General features: G+C 39.8%; 1 protein-coding gene and 1 non-coding gene across 2 annotated transcripts in view; both read right to left on the bottom strand.

The window, feature by feature from the left end:
- DNAAF10 (dynein axonemal assembly factor 10) overlaps window positions 1–22800 on the bottom strand; it is a 31404-nt gene that overhangs the window by 3543 nt on the left and 5061 nt on the right. Inside the window, exons 2-7 of the mRNA XM_049785078.1 lie at window positions 19463–19563; window positions 15148–15278; window positions 10264–10365; window positions 7376–7491; window positions 6064–6198; window positions 2649–2746 (exon numbers count right to left, since the gene is read on the bottom strand). Coding sequence (XP_049641035.1) covers window positions 2649–2746; window positions 6064–6198; window positions 7376–7491; window positions 10264–10365; window positions 15148–15278; window positions 19463–19563 — 683 coding nt within the window. The remainder of the gene's footprint in view (window positions 1–2648; window positions 2747–6063; window positions 6199–7375; window positions 7492–10263; window positions 10366–15147; window positions 15279–19462; window positions 19564–22800) is intronic.
- On the bottom strand, window positions 16107–16212 carry LOC126025174 (U6 spliceosomal RNA). Its single transcript, XR_007501218.1, has one exon. It is a non-coding gene; the product is annotated as a U6 spliceosomal RNA (small nuclear RNA).

Here is a 22800-nt window from a genome sequence, read left to right as displayed (position 1 = left end):
GGGGCTCAGGGGACTATTTGAGGTGCTAAGAATCAAATGTGGGTCAACTGCATGCAAGGTCAGAACCTTTCACCACTGTACTATCTATCCAGCCCTCAAAGTTAAATATAACTTTACTTAAATCAATCCTTTTTGTCAATGTAACATTTGAGCCGAGAGCCAAATCAATCTGAAATTCAGACTCAACATTTAGTAAATTGTGAAGGTGAGGTTTTAAACTAGCAGCGCTGCAAGAGCACTGCTATTTTTTGCTATTATTTATTTTGCTATTAGTTATTGAAATATGCAAATTCCTAACTGCAGAAAGAGCCAAATCTAGTCTTTAATCACAAATTCAAAGTAATAACATGTTTGCAGGTCACATAGATCACAGCTCCACTTTAGAGTTACAGAGAAATATAGGGGTATGTTCTTCAAGTAACCAGCTTAGAGAATTTGCTCCTCAAGTGGAATAGAACATCACTGCAGGGCTCAAGGGTCCTGCAGGGTCTGACTGGTGGAGACTGGGTAGAGAAGCAGGGAACAAGGGACAACAGTGCTCAAGAGAGGAAATCATCGTGGTGCTTTCTACTTCCCAGCACTTTCCCCCATTTCTATATTTCAGGCAGATGGTACCCTAACCAGTACTTTGCAACTGTGGCCTTATTTTTCAGAACTCTTTCCAGATTATGAAAGGAACAAATCGAGCAGGATTTTGTTAATGTGAAACTTGCAAATAGAGAAGACGGGAGATTTTTTCTTATATATCATTGATCAAGTGTTATTTTTGAAATATGTCTAGTTTACAGGCTTTTTTTCCCCTTTTCCTTCAGTGATACTTAGAGAAGAAATACTAGCAATTTCAGTTTTATCAGTCATTTTATTTATCCTGTATATTTCTGCAGCTTGGGGATCCAACCTAGAGCACACATGTCAAGGCAAGTGCTCTACCACTGACCTATAACCAGGCACTTTTATCTTTCATTATCATTTTATAATTAAAAGGTGGTCCCCGGAGAGATAGTATGGAGGTAAAGTGTTTGCCTTGCATGCAGAAGGATGGTAGTTCAAATCCCAGCATCCCGTATGGTCCCCTGAGCCTGCCAGGAGCAATTTCTGAGCATAGAGACAGGAGTAACCCCTGAGCGCTGCCACGTGTGACCCAAAAACCAAAAAAAAAGAGAAGGGTATTTTTTTTTTTTTTAACAGAGCCAGGGATTGAATAGCTGGCCTAAGTCATGAGAGGCTTTTACTTCCCCTGAGCACCAGCTCTGCCCACGGAGCCATTTTCCGAAGATGACCCAGTATGTGGGCCGTAGGCTGTGGGGAGAGCCGAGAATGAAAGTCCCTGCAGAAGCTCTCTGTGGACAAGTAACAATAACAATAACAAAGCTACAACTTTAAGAACTACTTTTTAATTCCTTTTGTGGTGTTTGGGACACAATTCATTTTGTGCTTAGGGATGACTCCCTGTGGGGCTTAGAGAAACATATGGGGAGAAAGAGATTGAACTTGGGTTGGCTATGTACAAAGCAAGTGCTGTACCTGTTCTACTATTGCTCAAGACCCCTCTAAGAATTACTTCTAATAGGGGACATTTAAAATGATAATTTTTTTTGGGGGGGGGTGTTTGTTTTTGGGCCATACGTGGTGACGCTCAGGGGTTACTCATGGCTATACACTCAGAAATCGCTCCTGGCTTGGGGGACCATATGGGACGCTGGGGGGATCGAACCACGGTCTGTCCTAGGCTAGTGCAGGGTAGGCAGATGCCTTACCTCTAGTGCCACCGTGCTGGCCAGTGATGAATGACTTTTGCATGTCAAAAGAAAATTATTGGGGCCGGAGAGATAGCATGGAGGTAAGGCGTTTGCCTTGCATGCAGAAGGACGACGGTTCGAATCCCGGCATCCCATATGGTTCCCCCGAGCCTGCCAGGAGTGATTTCTGAGCGTAGAGCCAGGAGTAACCCCTGAGCGTTGCCAGGTGTGACCCAAGAACCAAAAATAAAAAAAAATTATTCACCAAATGCAAATAAGGACATCAAAATATACAATCAAAAAATAAAGAAGTGCATCAATTAAAAATACTGAGAAAATGGGGGCCGGGCGGTGGCGCAAGAGGTAAGGTGCCTGCCTTGCCTGCGCTAGCCTCGGACGGACCGCGGTTCGATCCCCCGGCGTCCCATATGGTCCCCCAAGCCAGGAACAACTTCTGAGCGCATAGCCAGGAGTAACCCCTGAGCGTTACCGGGTGTGGCCCAAAAAAAAACCAAAAAAAAAAAAAAAAAAAAAAAAAGAAAAAAAAAAAAGAAAGATCCTAATGCATTTCTTTGGGGCTGGGCGGTGGCGCTAAAGGTAAAGTGCCTGCCTTGCCTGCGCTAGCCTTGGACGGACCGCGGTTCGATCCCCCGGTGTCCCATATGGTCCCCCAAGCCAGGAGCAACTTCTGAGCACATAGCCAGGAGTAACCCCTGAGCGTTACTGGGTGTGGCCCAAAAACAAAACAAACAAAAAAAAATACTGAGAAAATAACTTATAATACCATAAAATTGTAAATTATTGCAAAATGAATTCAAAGGAGGGAAAAAAGACAGAAAAGTTCAATTCAAGCCTAGTTTCCACCCACAAGTAACTTAAAACGAAGCAGTGTGCACTGGTAAGACTTACTACTTCCAGAGGTGAAGGGCGCCGGCACCTCCCGCTGTCAGAAAGACCTCTCTGTTCTGGGGCAGGTGTCGAACCTGCCACACAGTGGATTTATGAGCCTAAAAGGAACAAGACACACAACTAATTTATACATTTATTTGTTAACTAAACCACCCAAGGCAAAAACCCCTGCAATTCAAGATGCTTTTTTTCTATTATTTCAACAAATCTTAAACAAGTCAAAGACTTTTAAATGGAGAATGGAGAATGATAGCAACAATCATCAGAAATAAAAAGAAAATCATTTTTCTTAACTGTATTATAAACCAAAATTCTAAAATAAAAGTTCAGTTGTTTGCAGAACCAAATAAATAACAGACTTCACATGTTTCCATATTTCAAGCTCACTTGGAGGAAGAGAAAAGCAAACTGAGGGTGGGAACGTAGTTAAACTGTAGAATGCATGCCCTGTTAATGTGAGGCACTGGGTTGGATCCCTGATACTACAATATAAAAAACACACACATTGGGCCCGGAGAGATGGCACAGCGGCGTTTGCCTTGCAAGCAGCCGATCCAGGACTAAAGGTGGTTGGTTTGAATCCCAGTGTCCCATATGGTCCCTTGTGCCTGCCAGGAGCTATTTCTGAGCAGACAGCCAGGAGTAACCCCTGAGCAGCGCCGGGTGTGGCCCAAAAACCAAAAAAAAAAAAAAAAAAAAAACCACACACACACACCCAAAACAAAAATATATAAGGAGAACCAAGAAAAGCTAAAGAGAGAGAGAGAGAGAGAGAGAGAGAGAGAGAGAGAGAGAGAGAGAGAGAGAGAGAGAGAGAGAGAGAGAGTGTGTGTATGTGTGTGTGTGTGAATCAAACCCAGGACCTCATACTTGCAAGTGCTGATCCATGACTCTAGACAGAATTTTTAAAAACAGACTTAAGAGTTGTTTTACATTCACCACAAAATTCAGTGAGAAGTACAGAATTCCTATATCAAGAATTTGATTTTAGTTATTTTATAGTGTTGGAGCTCAAACCCAAGGCATCATGCAAGAAAGGCAAGTCTCTACTTCTGAGCTTCAGACCTTAAAGGGTGAATTTTTAACCTTAATGTTCTCAGAGCTTAATTCCAATTTATAACCATTTATTTGACATGTTTACTCTTCAAAATAAAGACCATGAGCATTCAGTATTTCTGGTCACAATAAGCCTGGTACTCTGTCTCGTTAAACTTAGAGAAAAAACAGGCAACTGAAAGGTTAACATCTAGTTAGAATATAAACAGCTAGGAAACCAGTGGTGTATTTACTGAAGAGCTTGAAAGACAGACAGACAGACAGACAGATAGAAGGATAAGGGAAGGTGGGGGGGAGCATGAAAATCTCTGATCTGTAGAAGTATTGAGAATGGTTAACTTAATCTAAGTCAAACTCAAATGCTTCACTAAATGTGACATTAGATTTTAATTGTCTTTTCAGAAATAAAGTTTAAAACATTAAGTGTATATTTATGTAAAAGAGCTTAAGTGATTAGGTTCAAGGTCCTAAAACTTATTTAGCATAGAGTTTAAACTTCTTTTTCTTCTAGAAGTAGATAAAAACAAAGAAGAGCTATTATAACCTCTATATCATATCTGAGCACTTTATACAGCAAATTTAGCAATAACTAAACCTGGATCAACTAAATATATATTTAAAAAAAACAAAAAAATTTTTTTTGGCTTTTGGGCCACACCCGGTGATGCTCAGGGGTTACTCCTGGCTATGCACTCAGAAATCGCTCCTGGCTTGGGAGATGCCGGGGATCAAACCGAGGTCCGTCCTAGACTATTGCAGGCAAGGCAGACGCTTTACTGCTTATACCACCTCTCCGGCCCACAAATGTTTGAGGCAACATCACATGTTACAGTTAATGAGAGGCTTGTTACAGTTGTGTATGGAAAATCTGTGAAGTGATGATGTTGAGGAGATATTTAATATATTTCAAGATGATAAAGGTAAAATAATATCATAATGTATAGCTACCTTGTCAGAAATTTAGTTCAGGGCTGGAGGCATAGCTCAACAGACTGAGAACAAGCTTCACATGTAAAAAACCTGGTTTTTATCACCAGGTCTGCATGGTGCCACAAGCACTGAGTTGGGAGTAGCCCCTGAGCACCATTAAGTATGGCCCCAAATCCAATAAGTAAATAAAAAGAATCTAACTTAACAGGTAGTGATGACAATCTCATACAATAGAAACAAAGTAAGATTTGGGAAATGCTCTCAGCTCTAAAGAAAGAGGGAGAGGAAGCAATAAAGTCAACTTTCCTATTTTCAACCTATTTTTCGCACATGGCAAAAGTTTCAGTGTGGGGGCCGGGAAGGTGGCGCTAGAGATAAGGTGTCTGCCTTGTAAGCTCTACCAAGGAACGGACCGCGGTTCGATCCCCGGCGTCCCATATGGTCCCCCCAAGCCAGGGGCGATTTCTGAGCATATAGCCAGGAGTAACCCCTGAGCAAACGGGTGTGGCCCAAAAACCAAAATAAATAAATAAATAAATAAATAAATAAATAAATGTTTAAAAATGAAAATAAAATAAAATTAAAAATAAATAAACAAATTTTTGGGGGACTGGAGAGATAGCATGGAGGTAAGGCATTTGCCTTTCATGCAGAAGGTCATTGGTTCAAATCCCAGTGTCCCATATGGTTCCCTGAGCATGCCAGGAGTGATTTCTGATCGTGGAGCCAGGAGTAACCCCTGAGCACTGCCGGGTGTGACCAAAGACAAAAAAAAAAAAAAAGTTTCAGTGTGAATTTTATGCCACCCTCTTATTCTAGACATCACCTTATTTGTTTTAGCCAGTATTTTCCTTCAACCCCTCTTCTTGATCTTTCTAATCTCAAAATACCTATGCTCTACTTGAAGATACCCCAAATATTATTTGGCATAAGACAGAGTTAACATGCAGATAAGTGTTTATAAATAAATACATTAATGCACCCGAGGCCCTATGATATATCAAGCACATCTATTAATGCTATACATAATTTTACTTAATATAGCAAACTGAAAAATAAAGTATGACAAGATAAAATATACATATGTTTATTTATTCTGGAAAGTATATAAGTAGGTATTAGTACATATATTATTAATTAAGGAACATCAGGCTAGGTATTGTTCAACTTACTAACTTGGTTTTCTTGTGACTGCTTTCCAAAACACAAGATTTCTAGCCAACTGAGATCTTCATTATTATCCCAAAATCTTAAATTGATCACAAAGGTATTCTTTGTGCAGAAAAACTTGTCAAGAGCCCACAAGAATAAAATAAAAATAGCTCTTCACGTAAAGACTTGGAAGAAACCTTGGTGACTAATTCTATGTATTAGCCTCAAATATGCTCTGAAGAAAAGCTTCATAGGAAAACATTTCCCTCCTATTTACCTTCTCTGAAACAGAAGCAAAACCTTTGGTTGGATGCTGTGTCCTCATGTCAAAAACATGAAACTTCCCTTCCAGAGATGTAGCTATTAACTTATTCATACTTATGTCTTTTCTGTCAAACTCCAAGCTACATACCTGAAAAGAAAAAAATATATTACTTATGATCTAATCAGTTTTAGTCAGGATATTCTTTTCAGTGAACTAATATGACTTTAAATTATTAGTACAGTAAAAGCATTCACTTATTTTTTAGACCATTTCATAAAATAATTTAGAAAAATTTAAATATGGGCCACTCATGGCAGTGCCTAGAAGGCCATGCAGTGCTGGTGACTGAAATTAGGTCTCTTAAACTATACGCACAGCTCACATGAAATACTTAAAAGATTTTTTTTAACTGAAGCAGTGATTACAAAGTTAGTCATGACTGATTTTTAGTCATGTATACAATGTCCCAAAACAAATCCCTTTACCATGTCAATTTCACTCCACCAATGTCCCTAGTTTCCCTCCTACCAATCAACTTGCCTTTATGGCCCTTTCTTTTTTTTATGGCACTGTAGTTCACATTATATACTTTTAACTGTAAAAATATTTCTCCTTGGGCCAGTGAGGGCTGAGTGCATGCTTTACATACAGGCTGCCTGGATTCATCCCCGGCACCACATGGTACTATAAGTTGCCAGGAGCAACCCTAAGCACTGAACTGGGAATAGTCTCAACCATCACTGGGTGTGGTACCAAAACAAAATGATCAAAAAAATTCTTGGTTACTAAGATCAACAAATCCATTTTGAGTCCTCTTGTCCAACAGATGCATTTAGAGTTGTTACATCTTAAGAGTTGTTATATATATGTCTGTCTTATTCACATGAGGCTGACTTTAGAAACCAGGAGGGGGCCACCTTTCTCACGAAAGGCACATGACTTAAGAAGCAAAGATGTGAGTGACAGTACTTGAGGAGGCTTTTCCTTTCTAATATTTCAAGTTTCCTAATAGTAACAGAAAGGGCCGTTCTACTAATTTTACTCTAGTACTGCCTTGCTTCCAGAGGCTGGTGACTCACTGGCACTGTCTTACCACCACTGGGTGGGGTTCACTTTCTGGAAAGAGGAGTTAAAATTTTCATGAAATTCTCAAAAGTAAAGATTCCAACCCCCTCCCGCCCCACCACCACCATCAAACCAAAGAACTCTAAGCAGAGGGACTTTCAAGAGATGAATTTTATTTAGCGCTTCCCTTTTGTAGTAGTTCAGAGGTAGGCTTGAAGACATGTGCAGAGAAACTATAAATAATCTGAATGTACATTACCCCATTCTTTATGTTTGTTTCCCATCGCAACGACATATTTCTGAGGTCAAACAGTTTGATATCCCCATTGTCATAGCCGGCACAAACAACACGTTCCTCCTGGTTATAAGCATTGCCTGGAAATCAAGTTACAAAATTTTAGAGCTTGGTGTCTATTTACAGCAGTAAGAGATTCTGTCCCAACTTTGGGGGTGACTGGAACCAGTCATGGTTGTTAGAATCTCAGGGGCCACTTTGCTTAAAGAAGGCTGATTTCCAGAGATTTTTTTTTTTCTGAATAATGGATGAAAGGCCAAATAATTTTGGGAACCTTTGATGAAGAGATTGCTTAAAACCTTAAGAAGAGATTGGACAGAGGGCATTGTAGTGAGGGTGCTTGCCTTGCATGCTTCCATGATACTATCTTTTTACTTAAGAACTTCTGCTCTATTCTCCTGACTAGGTTTCTCATGGAAAGAGCTTTGGCAGTCAGGTTCTGCCACTCATCTCTCTTCACTATAGACCACCACCTTAATTTTCCTAAAAGTCTAATTATCTTTATAAATACCTTTAGAGATTTACCACTCCTTCCAGACATCTCTATTCTTCTGGCTGGCAATACCCCTGAGCCAGCTAGAGAGCTATTCCTATTCATTGCTTCTACATACTTTCCTGGGTACTTTTCAAGCTATTCCTTATGCTTGAAATTTTCATGCAATTTCAGTGACTCAAATCCCTTATTTTTTATTTTTTAATTTTTTGTTTTTTTGGGTCAAACCTGCAGCGCTCAGGGGTTACTCCTGGCTCTAAGAAATAACTCCTGGCAGGCTCTAGGGACCATATGGGATACCAGGCTTCGAACCACCATCCATCTGCATGGAAGGCAAATGCCCTACCTTCATGCTATCTCTCCAGCCTCAAATCCCTTATTTTAAATTTTGAGGTCAAAAAGCTTTTTTTCCCCAGTCATCTCTCCCACAAACTTCCTTCTGCATTAAAATGGACTTTTTGATCATTCCTACTCTGTACCATTTAATGGAGCTATCACATCTTTTCTGCTATGTTATATACTTTTTTATGGTGGGGTTTGAGGTAGCATGAGGAGCCTGGGCTATATTCAATGGTGTTCAGGGTATCATAGGCTACCCAGGCTCAAATTGGGGTTAGATGTGTGAAAAGCGAATGCCTTAGCCCCTGTACTGACCCTCAGCCTCAAGCTATATGCTTCTTATCCCCCCCCCCCCTTTTTGGTTTTTGGGCCACAGCCAGTGGTACTCAGGGGTTATTCCTGGCTCTGCACTCAGAAATTGCTCCTGGCAGGTTCTGGGGACTATATGGGATGCTGGAGATAGAACCCAGGTCTGTCCCACAAACACCCTACTGCTGTGCTATATGCTTCCTAAGGCTAAAGTATGCATGCAAGCCCAGGGTACTCTGAAAATATCTAGCTTTCATGACAATTGAAAAATAAATGGAGAATTTTGTTTTGTTTTTTTGGATTACACCTGGCAGTGCTCAGGGGTTACTCTGGCTCTACACCCAGAAATCACTCCTGACAGGCTCAGGGGATCATATTGGCAGGGGTGGCAAATACGCGGCTCTCAACCAAAATGAATGCGGCTCTTTGCCTCTTATCATTATTTTGTATACTGTGGCTCTTTGCCAAGTTTGGATTTTGTTCTGCTCCCATCTTGCTGTTAGTTCTTAGTGTGGAGGACATAGCGCATCCTCACCATTACTGCAGGATTTTTATCCTCACTCAAAATGACAAAATGCAATTATGTTTTTAATATATTATTGTTAAAATTATATGCTTTTGTGTGAGTGTTTGTCTGTTTTGGCAGGTCACTGCGTGGTGTGGCTCTCTGACTCTCACAGTTTAAAATTTTGGCTCTTTGTGTTGAACTTGTTCGCCACCCCTGATATTGGTTTCTGGGAATTGAATCCAGGTCTGTCCTGGGTTATCCACGTGCAAGGCAAATGCCCTACTGCTATGCTATTGGTCTGGCCTCCAGAAAACTGTTTTTTTATATTTAATATTCTATATTTAAAATTTATATTTATTAGCCCTACAATTAAAAGGCTTTTTTAGTGGACTCAAAAGTAATTCTTTTGAATTGTTTCATCAATTTTTGGATGGCGGTTCTAAATACTAACCCTGAAATCTGTCTTAAAGTATCCATGTCTTAAATTTTATGTGACTTATCATAATATATAAACACATTTTAACTTTAACTTAGTAATTTTTGCTTTTTGAATAGTAAATCTAAAAATTTCCTCTGATTATCAATTTGATTTTATTAATTTGTTTTATTTGGAGGGTGGGGGAAGCTTGGTCACACCTGATGGTGTCCAGACTCTGTGTGCATATAGGACACTGGTGGTGTTCAGGCCACAGACACTGCCAAGGATCCAACAGGGATCTATGGAATGCAAGGCAAGCACCTAACCCAATTACACTGTCTCTCAAGCCATGATTTTTACAATAATATAAAAAGTTAAACCTTTCAAATGCACTGCTACATCATCTCACTTGATACACATAATAATACCGGATATTTTCAGCACTTAATCTATGTGTCATAGTACATACTTTACATGTACTGATTTACTGAATCCTCATAACAACATTATTAAGTAAATTAAACTATTATTATTTCCACTTTATAAATGAAGTAATAAGGAAATAGAGAATCTTAGTACCTGCCCCAGGTTACACGATCAACAGATGGCCTGGTAATGATTCAAACTAGGTCCCAGAGACTGACATTAGCCATTATTGTACTATTTGCCTCAATGAACTGTATGAATGATTCATAAACAAGACTAAACCACTACCAGGACTTTCCTGGAGCACAGTGCTTCTTACTGTCTGACACGTCAAATACAAGATTTCTTCAACAATTTACCAAATGCCACAGTCCAACAGTCTCTTTTATTTTCTCCTTGAACAGGTTCCATGTTAGCAACAGGATCATCTTTTTGCCTTGGGTCCCAAACTTTCACAGTTCCTGTTAATAATAAAAGTGAATTAGCAAAATTTAAGAATGAATACCACATTTTTCAGTCTGTATTCTCAGCCTAAGGCTTCTTCTTCTTTTGGGGGGTGGGGGGTTTGGGTCAGGCCCTGCAGCTCTCAGGGGTTACTCTGGCTCTATGCTCAGAAATCGCTCCTGGCAGGCTCAGGGGACCATATGGGATGCCGGGATTCGAACAATCAACCTTCTGCATGAAAGGCAAACGCCTTACCTCCTTGCTATCTCTCCGGCCCTACCTCCTTGCTATCTCTCCGGCCCCTGCCTAAGGCTTCTTACACATAGAATACCATATGTAATTAACATCTACAAAACACTGCATAATCTTTGGACATCTAATTGGGAGTTACATTTAATAACAAAAATTTAACCTGCATGTTACTATCTGACTTGATTTCCAAATAATGGACAAAAATCAACTGTTCTAAATCCACAAAATGTGACTGACTAAAACCCATAATTGTTGGGCTGGAGAGGATACAAGGTTTTTTTGTTTTTGTTTTTTTCTTTTATTTTTAACTGAAACCCAACTACAAACATGTTTATAATCACGGTGCTTAAACAAAGACACTATTATAAAAAAATAAATTAAAAAATAAATCTTCAGTTCATTTTCTTTTTTTTCCTTCCTCCTCTTCTTTTTTTTCTTCTGCCCCTTCTTTTCTTCTCTTCTTTTCCTTCTTCCTCCTTTTACTTTCTCTTCCCTTTTTCTTTTTATTCTTCTTCCCCTTCTTCCTCTTATTCTTCCTCTTTTTCCTCTTCTTACTCTTCCCCTAACACTTCTTAATATTCTCTTCCTGGGTCTCTGTTGTTTCTGCTGAGTTTATCAAAGACTTCTATTTTCATCAAAGACTACTATTTTGAGTAGTTTATTCATTGTCTGATCATTTGCTTTAAGGTTCTTTTCCAATCTCTTCTGCTGTATGAAGTTGTTCTGCATCTCATCCTCTGGCTCACTGACCCCGTCCTCAGCTGCAATTACTCCTTTGGAGAGGCTTTTCATTGAGGTGTTCATTTCATCTACCGAATTTTTCAGAACTCTTATTTCAGTTGTAAGTTCTGTCATTATGATATGTTCAGATCTATCTATGCTTGCTTTGAGTCCTTTGGGCATCCTCCATAGTAATAATCTAAATTCCTTATCCGATAGGCTTTTCAGGTCATCTTCATTCTCTATGCATGGTGTTATCCTGCATTGTTTCCCCCACTGCAACACCTGTATAGTGGTTTCTACTATGTGCTGTGCGAGGGTTCCTGGGTTAGAAGATGCGTGCGGCCGCTGAATAAAGTGGAGCGGCCATGCTCCTTTGGCTCCACCTTACAGGGTTTGGTTCCTGGAGATTGTGTTCAATAGCATCTTCTTGGCTGTCTTGTGCAGGAAAGTAGACAGGGAGCAAGGCAGCAGTCCTTTAATGGCTCTCTGGGTTTGGGCCCTGGAGATTGTGTTCAATGGCATCTTCTTGGCTCTCTTATGCAGGCAAGTTGAGAATACAAGGTTTTGGGACACTAACCTTGCATAGCCAATTCCACTGAGATTCCAGGACTACATTTAGTCCCTCTAAGTAATGTCAGGGTCACTCCTGAACACTAAGTCATGAATGGTCCCTGACCACTGCCAGTGTGCCCCACCCAAATCCCCTCCAAACATGAAAGCAAAAACAAAAAAAATTAAAAATTCCACAAATGGGTTGGGAAGAAAATGGAAGTGGGAACTGGTGGAGGGACGGAGACACTGGTGAAGGGACTGGTAATGAAACATTGTATGCCTGAAACCCAATCATGAATAACTTTGTAACTGTGACAATTAAAAGAAAATACCACTAATAGTAAGGAAACTTTGCTGTAGATTCTTTGACTAATAATACATCATTTATATGGAATAATACTAGTGTCATTTTAATTTTTTCTTATAATCTATATAATCACTGAGTTTTTTCTCTTTTTTAAATTATTTTTGGGCACACCCAGCGATGCTAAATAGTTACTCCCGTCTCTGTGCTCAAGAATCACTGTTGGCAAGCTTGGGGGAGCATATGGGATGCTGGGGATAGCATCTGAGTTGGCCGCATGCAAGGCAAAGGCCCTGCTTGGGGCCGGAGAGATATCACAGCGGTGTTTACCTTGCAAACAGCCAACCCAGAACCTAAGGTGGTTGGTTCGAATTCCAGTGTCCCATATGGTCCCTCATGCCTGCCAGGAGCTATTTCTGAGCAGACAGCCAGGAGTAACCCCTGAGCTCCACCAGGTGTGGCCCAAAAAAGAAAAAAGAAAAAAACAAAACAAAACAAAAAAAACTTTGGATGGATAGGCCCTGCTTACTGTGCTAAAATTTTAGCCCCAATCACTGGTATTTTTCTTATACAGATAAACTTTAAGTTTTTACATTTATAATTTCTTATCTTGACTTTTAGAATCCTATTTTATACACAATTACGTTTAATTTCCCTGAGGCAACAGAGAAGAGGGAAGTATTAAATAAAATTAACCAATAATTCTTCTCTATTTAATTTCAAACCTCTCATTTTAATGCAAATCATAAACATTAACTAAACTGTGCCACCATTTATGAGAAAGGCAAATGCATGTAATAAAATGGCTAGAAAACAAGTACCTGAGAAAAACAGGAAAGGGCAAAAAAAGGAGGGGGGTGGCTGGAACATCTTACTAGATTTATCTCCAAGGATAAAAGTAAGTAAACCACTAAAAAGGCTACTTTAAGGAGAAAATAATTTCCCATAGATAGGATAAGAGATTATTAAATTACTCTACAGGGTTCAAAGAAATTGATAAGATCCATATTAAGATGACAAGAGCTAAATAAACAAAGAAAAACCTGACTATTCATTGAAACAAAATTAACTGGTAAACAAATATAGACAAGATTAATAAAAGTTGCACTGTTAAATTCTATGAACTTTTATCTACAAAACTAGAAGAGGGGGCTGAAGATAGCACAGTGGTAGGGCACTTGCCTTGCATGCAGTTGATTCAAACAGACTGTGGCTCAAATCCCAGCATCCCATATGGTCCTCGGTGCCTACCAGGAACGACTTCTGAGCACAGAGCCAGGAGTAACCTGAACGTTGATGGGTGTGACCTCTCCCTCAATTACTCCCCCAACAACAACAACAACAACAACAACAACAAAAACTAGAAGGGGAATGTAAATCAATGCTTAAAGTATAGAATGGAAAGTGATCTTATGTACTGTCACTGACAATGTTAACAGGTACCTTGGAACTTTTTACAATTAAAAACATCTTTACTCCAAATGAGTTATATACATGATGGTATTCAATTCTTCATAAACTTTAAGTCATTTTCCAAAAGCAACGAACAGAAAGCTTAAAGCAAACTGAATGTACATTAAAGGCATGTGGCCAAGAACACTGACAAAAGTAATGAATATTAGGGCTGGAGAGATAGCAGAGCGGTAGGGTGTTTGCCTTGCATGCATCCGATCCAGGAGGGACAGTAGTTCAAATCCCGGCATCCCATATGGTCCCCCGTGCCTGCTAGGAACAATTTCTGAGCGCAGAGCCAGGAGTAACCCCTAAGCACCGACGAGTGTGAGCCCAAATATATATATACATATCCAAATAAAAATACCCTGAATTTAAAAGGATAAAAAAAAAACTGTATATACTACTGTGGGATAAAAATCTAACAGCTATGCTAGTGTAGTCTGTTATTTTTCCTTCTATATTCCATATTGCATTTGTGATAGAAAATAATAATTGATGTCAAAAAGTACAGTCAATTTCAATTATTACAGAAAATTGTATCTTGGGGTTAAGGAGATAGCTCAAAGAGAACAAGCTTTGCATGAAGGAGGTCAAAGTTCAATTCCGTCAACACATCATGGTTCCCTAAGCACCACAGGGAATATACCCTGAGCAATGCTGAGCATGGCATTAATCTTCCCCCTCCAAAACAAAAACAACAAACCCCTCTTTGTTTGGGGAGAGGCTATACTTGGCGGTGCTCAGGGCTTATTTTTTATTTGTTCTCAGGAATCACTTCTGGCAGTTCTCAAGGGATATTAACTGCTGGGGATGAATCAGGTGTGGTCTCACACAAGGCAAGCACGTTAACCACTGTACTGTCAATCTGGCTCTTCTTTTTATTTTTTAAACAGTTGTATTATAGTCTCAGGCAGTTATTAAAAACTAGTCATGCCAACTTTGTTGACATGTTTACTGTACCCCTGTGACACAACAGAATTCTCACTCATTTCCAGTCATTCAGAAAGGTGTAAGATACCAAGAAACCCATGTTTCATCACAGCGGACAGGTGGAAAGCTGAGCTGGTACCCTTGGAACCTTCTACAGTGCTCACTGCAAGGATCACAGAACTTCAATTTTCCACCAGCTGTCAATCTGACAATTTTCACAAGTACGAATCCTGCTTTTTAAAAAAAGAAAATGAGAAACTGCCACCCACAGTATACTGTCAGCTGCTTTGAAACTCTGTAAAGAAACGCTCAATCCTTAGGGTTCGTAGGAAACCATGGTTGTTAACACTTGAACTAGTTCAGAACTAAAAGAGTCAGTGCTATTGCCTTTCTATCTTGAGTATCTCAAACTCTTCTGAAGTCTCAAGCCACTGAGGGAAATATGGTTGTAGTTACTGAACAAGTAGAATGTTAGCTGTGGCAGTAGGGCTACTGAGGAAGATTTCTACTTAGACAGGAGACAGCCCTGTTGTAGAGAGATGTCTTTCAAAGAAATTAGAACACACAGAATACTTTGACTCACCATCTCGGCTGCCAGTCACAATTTCAGGTGCTCCTTCCCCGATTCCTAGCCCACCTACACCATCGATCGAATTTATGATTTCCTTGTGGCTTTTGACTGAATATACTGGGGTCTCTGGAGCTTCCAAATTCCTAAATAGCAGAGGACAACCACTTAATTTCATCACATGTCCCCAGCATTTATTTTGCTATTAAAATTTAAGAATGCTGACCATACCTAAATTTTTGATTAAAAATTAGGCTTCTGGGCCAGAGCAACAGCACAAGCAGGGTGGTTGCCTTGCATGTAACTGACTCAAGTTTAATCTCTAGCACCTCATATGGTCACCCAAGCCCTGCCAGGAATAATTCCCTAAGTGTAGAGACAGGAATAAGCCTTGATCACCACTGGGTGTGGCCCCAAAACCACATATAACAATTATTAATACTATTATTATTTTAGCAAATAGACCTTTCCTATTAATATAATTTATATTTTTCAATTCAACTAGGACTCTTGCTCCAGAACCCAATCTTTGTTCTCCAGGAGAGATAATAGAGTGGGTAAGGAACCTGCCTACAAACAACTGACCCTGGTTTGATCCCCCAAAGTCCTGCCATAAGTGATCCCTGATAATAAAGCCAGAAGTAAGCCCTGGGTCTGGTCCAAAAGCCAAAAGAATAAAAAGATGATCTCTAGGGTGAACGGCACCTGAGTGACAAGATGTGCTTACTGGTAAGCACAGACACACTAGCTCTTCCTATAAAATAATGAATGAAGATTTCAGAGATGCAGATTCACACCTGCTGACTCTGTTTTATTGAAATCTGTATAGTATTGTTGTAAGTATGAGCTATTTTCGAAGTGAATTAGACGATTTCCAAATTAGATTTTCAAAGTTTGATATTGAGTTCTTTTTGAAGCAGAAAATGAATAGTTTTTACTACAAAAGCATAGTTTCTTATAGAATCTATTTCTTTTTAAATATGGAATGCTTCACGAATTTGTGTGTCATCCTTGTGCAAAGGCCATGCTAATCTTCTCTGTATTGTTCCAATTTTAATATATGTGCTTATATTTTAGTATAAGTGAGCACTAGAATCTATTATTTCCTTTCTTTTTTTTTTTTTTTTTTGGTTTTTGGGTCACACCCGGCACCACTCAGGGGTTACTCCTGGCTCTGTGCTCAGAAATTGCTCCTGGCAGGCTCGGGGGACCATATGGGATGCCGGGATTCGAACCGATGACCTTCAGCATGAAAGGCAAACTCCTTACCCTCCATGCTATCTCTCCGGCCCCTAGAATCTATTATTTCCTCACACCAATTTCCTTCTATTTGAATGTTTTTCAATGAATGGTCACGCTGGTCACAATAAACCTACTGCCAAGCTAGGAGAAGTCTGCCTTGAATCAAGAATTGAATCAAGATTTGAATCTTGAATCAAGACTTCAGAACATGCTCATTACTACATGTGTGTGAGTTAATGTTAGCAGGAGGATGACTTAAGGCTTCAGTGGTTATGTTAAAACACCCATTTCTTGCCTCCTCTATTTCCCCTCCTCTTTTCCTTCTTCTATTGAGGTAAGGAGGTCCACAGCTTGTCATGCTTGGGGACTGGTTCCAGATCTGTGTTTGGAAGTCTCTCCTGGTGGCACAAACACTGCTGGGGGTCGAACCTGGGTCTCCTGCATGCAAAACATGATCTCAGGCCTGATGCAAAGCTATCTATCTGGCTCATTCTTCTGCTTTCCTATTGGATAGAGCTTCTATTCATGTTTCTTTACAATAGCTCAGTCCTTTATTAAAAATGAACATAGTTATTTATGATATAACTTATCAATGGAACAAGACTTATTAATAACATTTCATTAAAATCAAAACGATTTATTTAGTTTGGAGGCCATAACTGGCAATGTTTAGGGGTTACTACTTGCTCTGCATTCAGGAATCACTCCTGGCAGTACTTGGGGAACCACATGGGGTGCCCAGCGATTAAACATGAGGTTGGCTATGTGAAGGGGAAAAAGCCAACCTACCTAATATACTATCTCTGATATACCCTACTCATGTTTTCTTTTTCTTTTCCTTTTTTTTTTAATTTTTAATTTTTAGGCCACACCCGACGGCACTCGGGGGTTACTTCTAGCTCTGTGCTAAGAAATTGCTCCTGGCAGGCTCAAGGGACCATGTAGGAACCCGAGAATCTAACCTGGGTCATTCCTGGGTAGACCACATGCAAGGCAAATGCTCTACCGCTGTGCTATCTCTCCAGCCCCGCTACTGATGTTTTCTAAATTAATTAGTAAACAGTTTAAAGCAAAGAGAAAATTAGAATATCTTTGTTCTGTTCTATATTGATTCTAAGACAGCTAAATATGTCCACGTAATTGAATGTACTATTTTAATTTCAATGCAGCAGATTCAAAATGAGAATGAGTTAAGAGAGTGTTTCTTCCTAGGACATTGTTTGGTTTTTGGGTCACACCTGGCAGTGTTCAGGAGTTACTTCTGGCTTTGCTCTCAGGTATTGTTCCTTGCATGTTTGGGGGATCATATGGGATGCTGGGAATCGAACCCATGTCTGTCCCCGGTCAGCTTCACACAAGGCAAATGCCCTACTGCTGTGCTATCTTTTCAGCCCCAAGATTATATACTTCAAACAACTAAAATAAGATAGCTCTGAAAAGTAAAGAAAAGTAAACAAAGAAGAATTAATATGTTAAACTCTAGCTAATATTCTAGGTTAAAAATTAAATTTAAAATATTGATAATTTTTCATATAAAGATAAACAAATTCAGTTCATTTAAAGTCTAAATGTCAACTATTGTTGATTCAGTTGGACAATGTCAACTACTATTTTTTATAAAATATCTATTTGACTTCATCTTTGGGCTAAGTGCTTCTTTGGATAAGGAATATAAATATACTCAAAACAGATATGGACTCTCTTCCTAGGACTTATCAGAAAGAACAAAATCATAGTGAACATAGACATCTCTATGTTATTTATGACTCTTGAATGCCCCCCCCACACACACACAAAGAAAAAAAATGTAGATAATTTTGAAAACAGGCTTGCTCAACAGACCTATCACTTTCTAAAGAGTTGTGGTTAGTTGTGAACTAAAGCGCAACTAAATGTTAAAAATAAGAAACCCCGCGGGGCCGGGTAGGTGGCGCTGGAGGTAAGGTGTCTGCCTTGCAAGCGCTAGCCAAGGAAGGACCGCGGTTCGATCCCCCGGCGTCCCATATGGTCCCCCCAAGCCAGGGGCGATTTCTGAGCACATAGCCAGGAGTAACCCCTGAGCGTCAAACGGGTGTGGCCCAAAAACCAAAAAAAAAAAAAAAAAAAAAAAATAAGAAACCCCTAGAACTTTTGATGCCAAATATCTTGCTGAAATGTAAACAATACTTAAAGTTAAAAATCTAATGTACATTTTGGGGCCGAAGAGATAGTACAGCGGTAGAGCATTTGCCTTGCAAGCAGCAGACCCAGGACCAAAGGTAGTTCAAATCCTGGTGTCCCATATGGTCCCCTGCGCATGCCAGGAGCGATTTCTGAGCAGATAGCCAGGAGTAACCCCTGAGCACCACCGGATGTGACCCCCGAAAAATATCTAATGTACATTTTAATATACATTATGCTTAAAGGTGAAGGAAAAACAGTCCTTTATTTATAAGCAGAGGGAATTAAATGCTAGTAACAGTATTAATGACTCCTCAGATGATCAAAAAGATCTAAAGAATACCAGTTAGCATTTTAAAATGGATCCTGGCTAAAAATAACTAGAAATAGACTTGAAAAGATTATTTGTAGAGGCCCAAGAGATTGTACAGCAATTAAGACACTTGCTTTGCAAGCGGCCAAACAGAATTCAGTCTCCAGAATACTATATGGTCCCCAGACTCTTCCAAGAGTGATCCCTGAGTGAAAAGCAGGAATAAGCCTTGAGTTCAGCCAAGTGAAGTCAAACAAAAGCCAGAATCAAACAAAAAGATTATTCTCACATGTTTGTAAGTAAAAACTGAACAAATATTTTTAAACTGTAATCCTTGCAGGGGTCTCAAACTTGCCGCCTGCGGGCCACAAACAGCCCTCCGTACAACATTTTGTGGCCCTGCCCTAGAGGAATCTGTTTTTGTTTTGTTTTGTTTTAGTTGTTTGGGTCGCACCCCCCAATGTTCAAGGCTTACTACTGACTTTGCACTCAAGGATCACCCCAACTTTGCCTCCTGCGGCCCCCAGGTAAATTGAGTTTGAGACCCCTAGAGGAAGAGAAACAAAACAGTTAAAGAGTCTGCTTATCTCCTGTTTTAAAACGGTTTAATCTTACCATATCTGAAGATTGCCACCAAAATCCCCAGTAGCTAAGTATCTCTGCTGTAAGGATGCAGCACCAAAAGTTCCACATTTAATGGGTTTGGCCTTTTCAATCTTGAGAGAAGAGAGAAAAAATACATTATTTATGTATGCAATACTTATATGTGATATTAATGGCTCCACTCTAGGATTTAAATAAAATCTATAACAAAAAAATCTGTTAAACAGTTCCTAAAAATAAAAGCAGCTTGCTTTTTAGTCCATTATCTATCGTGTCAAAGTATGTAACTTTCAAAAACAATGAGTTTTAACCTGCTTTTCCTCTCATCTCACTAATGAGACACTCAAGTAGTATCAACTGTACCATTTCCATTGGTTTGCAAATATGAAATCTTTGGCATTTAATGTGGCTCTTTAAGATCCTCTGTAGAAATGAGAACATAATAAAGATATTCTTTCCAGATGGTTACAGGAACAAAAATGTTTGTGTCTCCAATAGTTTTCCCTGAAGAGGCCCATAAACGGAGAATGTTTATAACCTGTTCTCTCTGGGACCCATTCAATGCAAAGATTTGTGTACCTGTCTATACCAAAGGCATTGCTATGAGGAGGAATGGGCCATCTTGAGACGTTTCTTTAATTTAAAAGGCTGCTGCTCCAAGTACTGTGTATAATCACATTAGTAAAAGAGCCCCATATTATGTGTACTATATAAGGTACATAGCATATGTAATTCACTGGAGAAGACCGTACCATTCAAAGGATATTTGGAAATGATCTAATATCCTAGAGATTTACAAATGTGCATAACTCAAGCATTCAGCACTTCATGTTGAATTAAATGCTAAATTAATGTTCCTTTTTTTTTTTTTTTTTTGTGGTTTTTTGGGTCACACCCGGCAGTGCTCAGGGGTTATTTCTGGCTCCAGGCTCAGAAATTGCTCCTGGCAAGGACAGGGGACCATATGGGGCGCCGGGATTCGAACTGATGACCTCCTGCATGAAAGGCAAACGCCTTACCTCCATGCTATCTCTCCGGCCCCAAATTAATGTTCCTTTTATATCCAGGTGAATGAACTCAGTAGATCTAGTGATGAATAAGGCTGGATTGGACTTGTTTTTGTTTTACCCTCAAGAATCTTAGAGCTCAAATACTAGTTTCTATTCATGTAATCTGCATTCTTTCTCCTCTCCCTATCCCACTTCTTATGGATCTTGCATAAATATCATTTAATTATCTAATTATCTTGTGGAATTGGCTCAGGGCCTCACATGTGAGGTGTGCACCCTCTCACTGTGTCAAATCCCCTGCCTCCAATATTATCTTTTACTTCCAATATTTTCTTCTGGGTTACTTTATAAATTGCCTTTAATTTTCTGACATTCCTCATTTCTCCATTGTTCCCACCACCCCAATTCCACAAGTTTGAATCAGTGAAGTGCCTCTTGGAATTTTGCTTTTCCTCCTGGACATGGAACCTGGAAATAAATAAATTTCCAGCTTAATACCTACCCTATACCACATTCCATGCCTAAAATATCATCTCCCACTTACTGTCAGCTAAAACAGTGTAAAGCTATTTTGATTCACTGTCTTACAATCTTTTTTAAACTCTTTTCGTTTCTTTTTCGGGTTGGGGGAGGGCACACCCAGCCATGTTCAGGACTTACTCCTGACTCTGAGCTTAGGTACCACTCCTGACAGTGCTGAGTGACCCTCTGTGTTCAATTGGAATTGAACTCAGGTTGGCCCTTCCCCAGCAATTGCGAGTTAGCTCCTAGCACTACGGAATATTCTGGACCAGTGATTGTATAGCAAATAAGGTATTTACCTTGCATGAGTTTGATCAAATCTGGCAGCACATATGATCTCCTGTCAGGAGTGATCCCTGAACAGAGCTAGAAGTACTGAGATCATAGGTGTTGCTCAAAAACAAACAACTAAACCAAACCAAACCAACCAGAAACCTCCTTTCTCAATGCCATTTCCCTTTCCTTACTTTCATCTTTCTGTCCTTTAGATGATGAGCAAAAGGGTACTTTTCTCAAGCATATGCAGTTTGTTTTTGTTTTGGGCCACACCCAGCAACACTCAGAGGTTAATCCTGGCTCTGCACACAGAAATTATTCTTGGCAGGCTCGGAAGACCATATAGGATGCCAGCGATCAAACCTAGGTTGATTGCATGCAAGGCAAATGCCCTGCCCACTGTGCTATTGCTCTGGCCCCACATATGCAGTTTCTATCTTTATTTTAGCTTAGATGCTAGCAGACACTAGCAAAAAAGTGATAGGGAAGTTTAGAGGGGCCAGAGAGTTATTAGTACAAGGGTTCAGATACGTGATTTGCATGCAACTGAGCCTGGTTATATCCCTGGAGTAGGCTCTGAGTATCTCTGAATGTGCATCTACCCCCAATTCCCTCAAGGAGAAAGTGTGAGACTAGGGATAACACAATTAATGTACAGTTTCTTCTTGTGATCCAAAAATAAGAGCATGTATAATAGTTAGATTCGTGTATAATAAAGTCTGATTTCTCTAACAGAACCAGCTCTCTGCTGCAGTCTTTGGTGGTGTTCCAAAAGCAGTAGCGTTACGTCCAGATGTTCTGATACCCAGACACAGCTGCAAATCCTAGTTCCAGGAGAGCAAACTGAGAGCCACACTGTGACATGACGGCACCAGACTAGACACACTCACTTAAATGTGAGTCAGACTTACAAACAACAATAAAACAACACATTTAGAAGCATGGCCCAGCAATGGCATCAAGGCCTAAAGCTGTGTATAAAATGAAGCACAAAGCCCTCTGAGATTTTTGCTCAGCTTGGTTCTGACTTCATTTCCTGCTCTGTCCCCTTTGGCAACTCCACTCCTGCTACTACTAATGCGGCTTTCTCCCAGCTCTTAAGACATATTAATGCCATTCCTAGCTTGGATGAAAATCCCCACTTTGTGGACTCCCACCCTTCAATTATCATGTCTATCTTCTCTGCAGCAAAGTTTAGTTTTAGCAGGTCTCCCTCCCTCTCCAGTTTAAGGTGGAACCTCCCCAAACATTGTCACACACACACTGTCTTATCTTCTTTACTGTACTCATAAATAGAATTTTTTCATTTATTCTCTCTCTCCTCCCTTTTAGAATGCAAGGACCCTGAAAGTGGGGCCTGGCTTAATTTGTTTCATACCTAGAAGGAACTCAACACTTGATGAATGAAAGTGTAAGTAAATTTGAAGCATGGCTGCACCTTCCAATTCATTTTTCCTACCAGGTGAGTGCTCAGACGTGGTATAGTTCCCAGGTCATTTTCAAAGAAAAAAAAGGTTCATATGCTAACCACCCCTTTATCAG

This window comes from Suncus etruscus, chromosome 12 (assembly GCF_024139225.1).
Source record: "Suncus etruscus isolate mSunEtr1 chromosome 12, mSunEtr1.pri.cur, whole genome shotgun sequence".
NCBI lineage: Eukaryota > Metazoa > Chordata > Mammalia > Eulipotyphla > Soricidae > Suncus > Suncus etruscus.
Note: the sequence above shows the minus strand (reverse complement) of the source record. Positions and strands in the feature narration are given on the sequence as shown.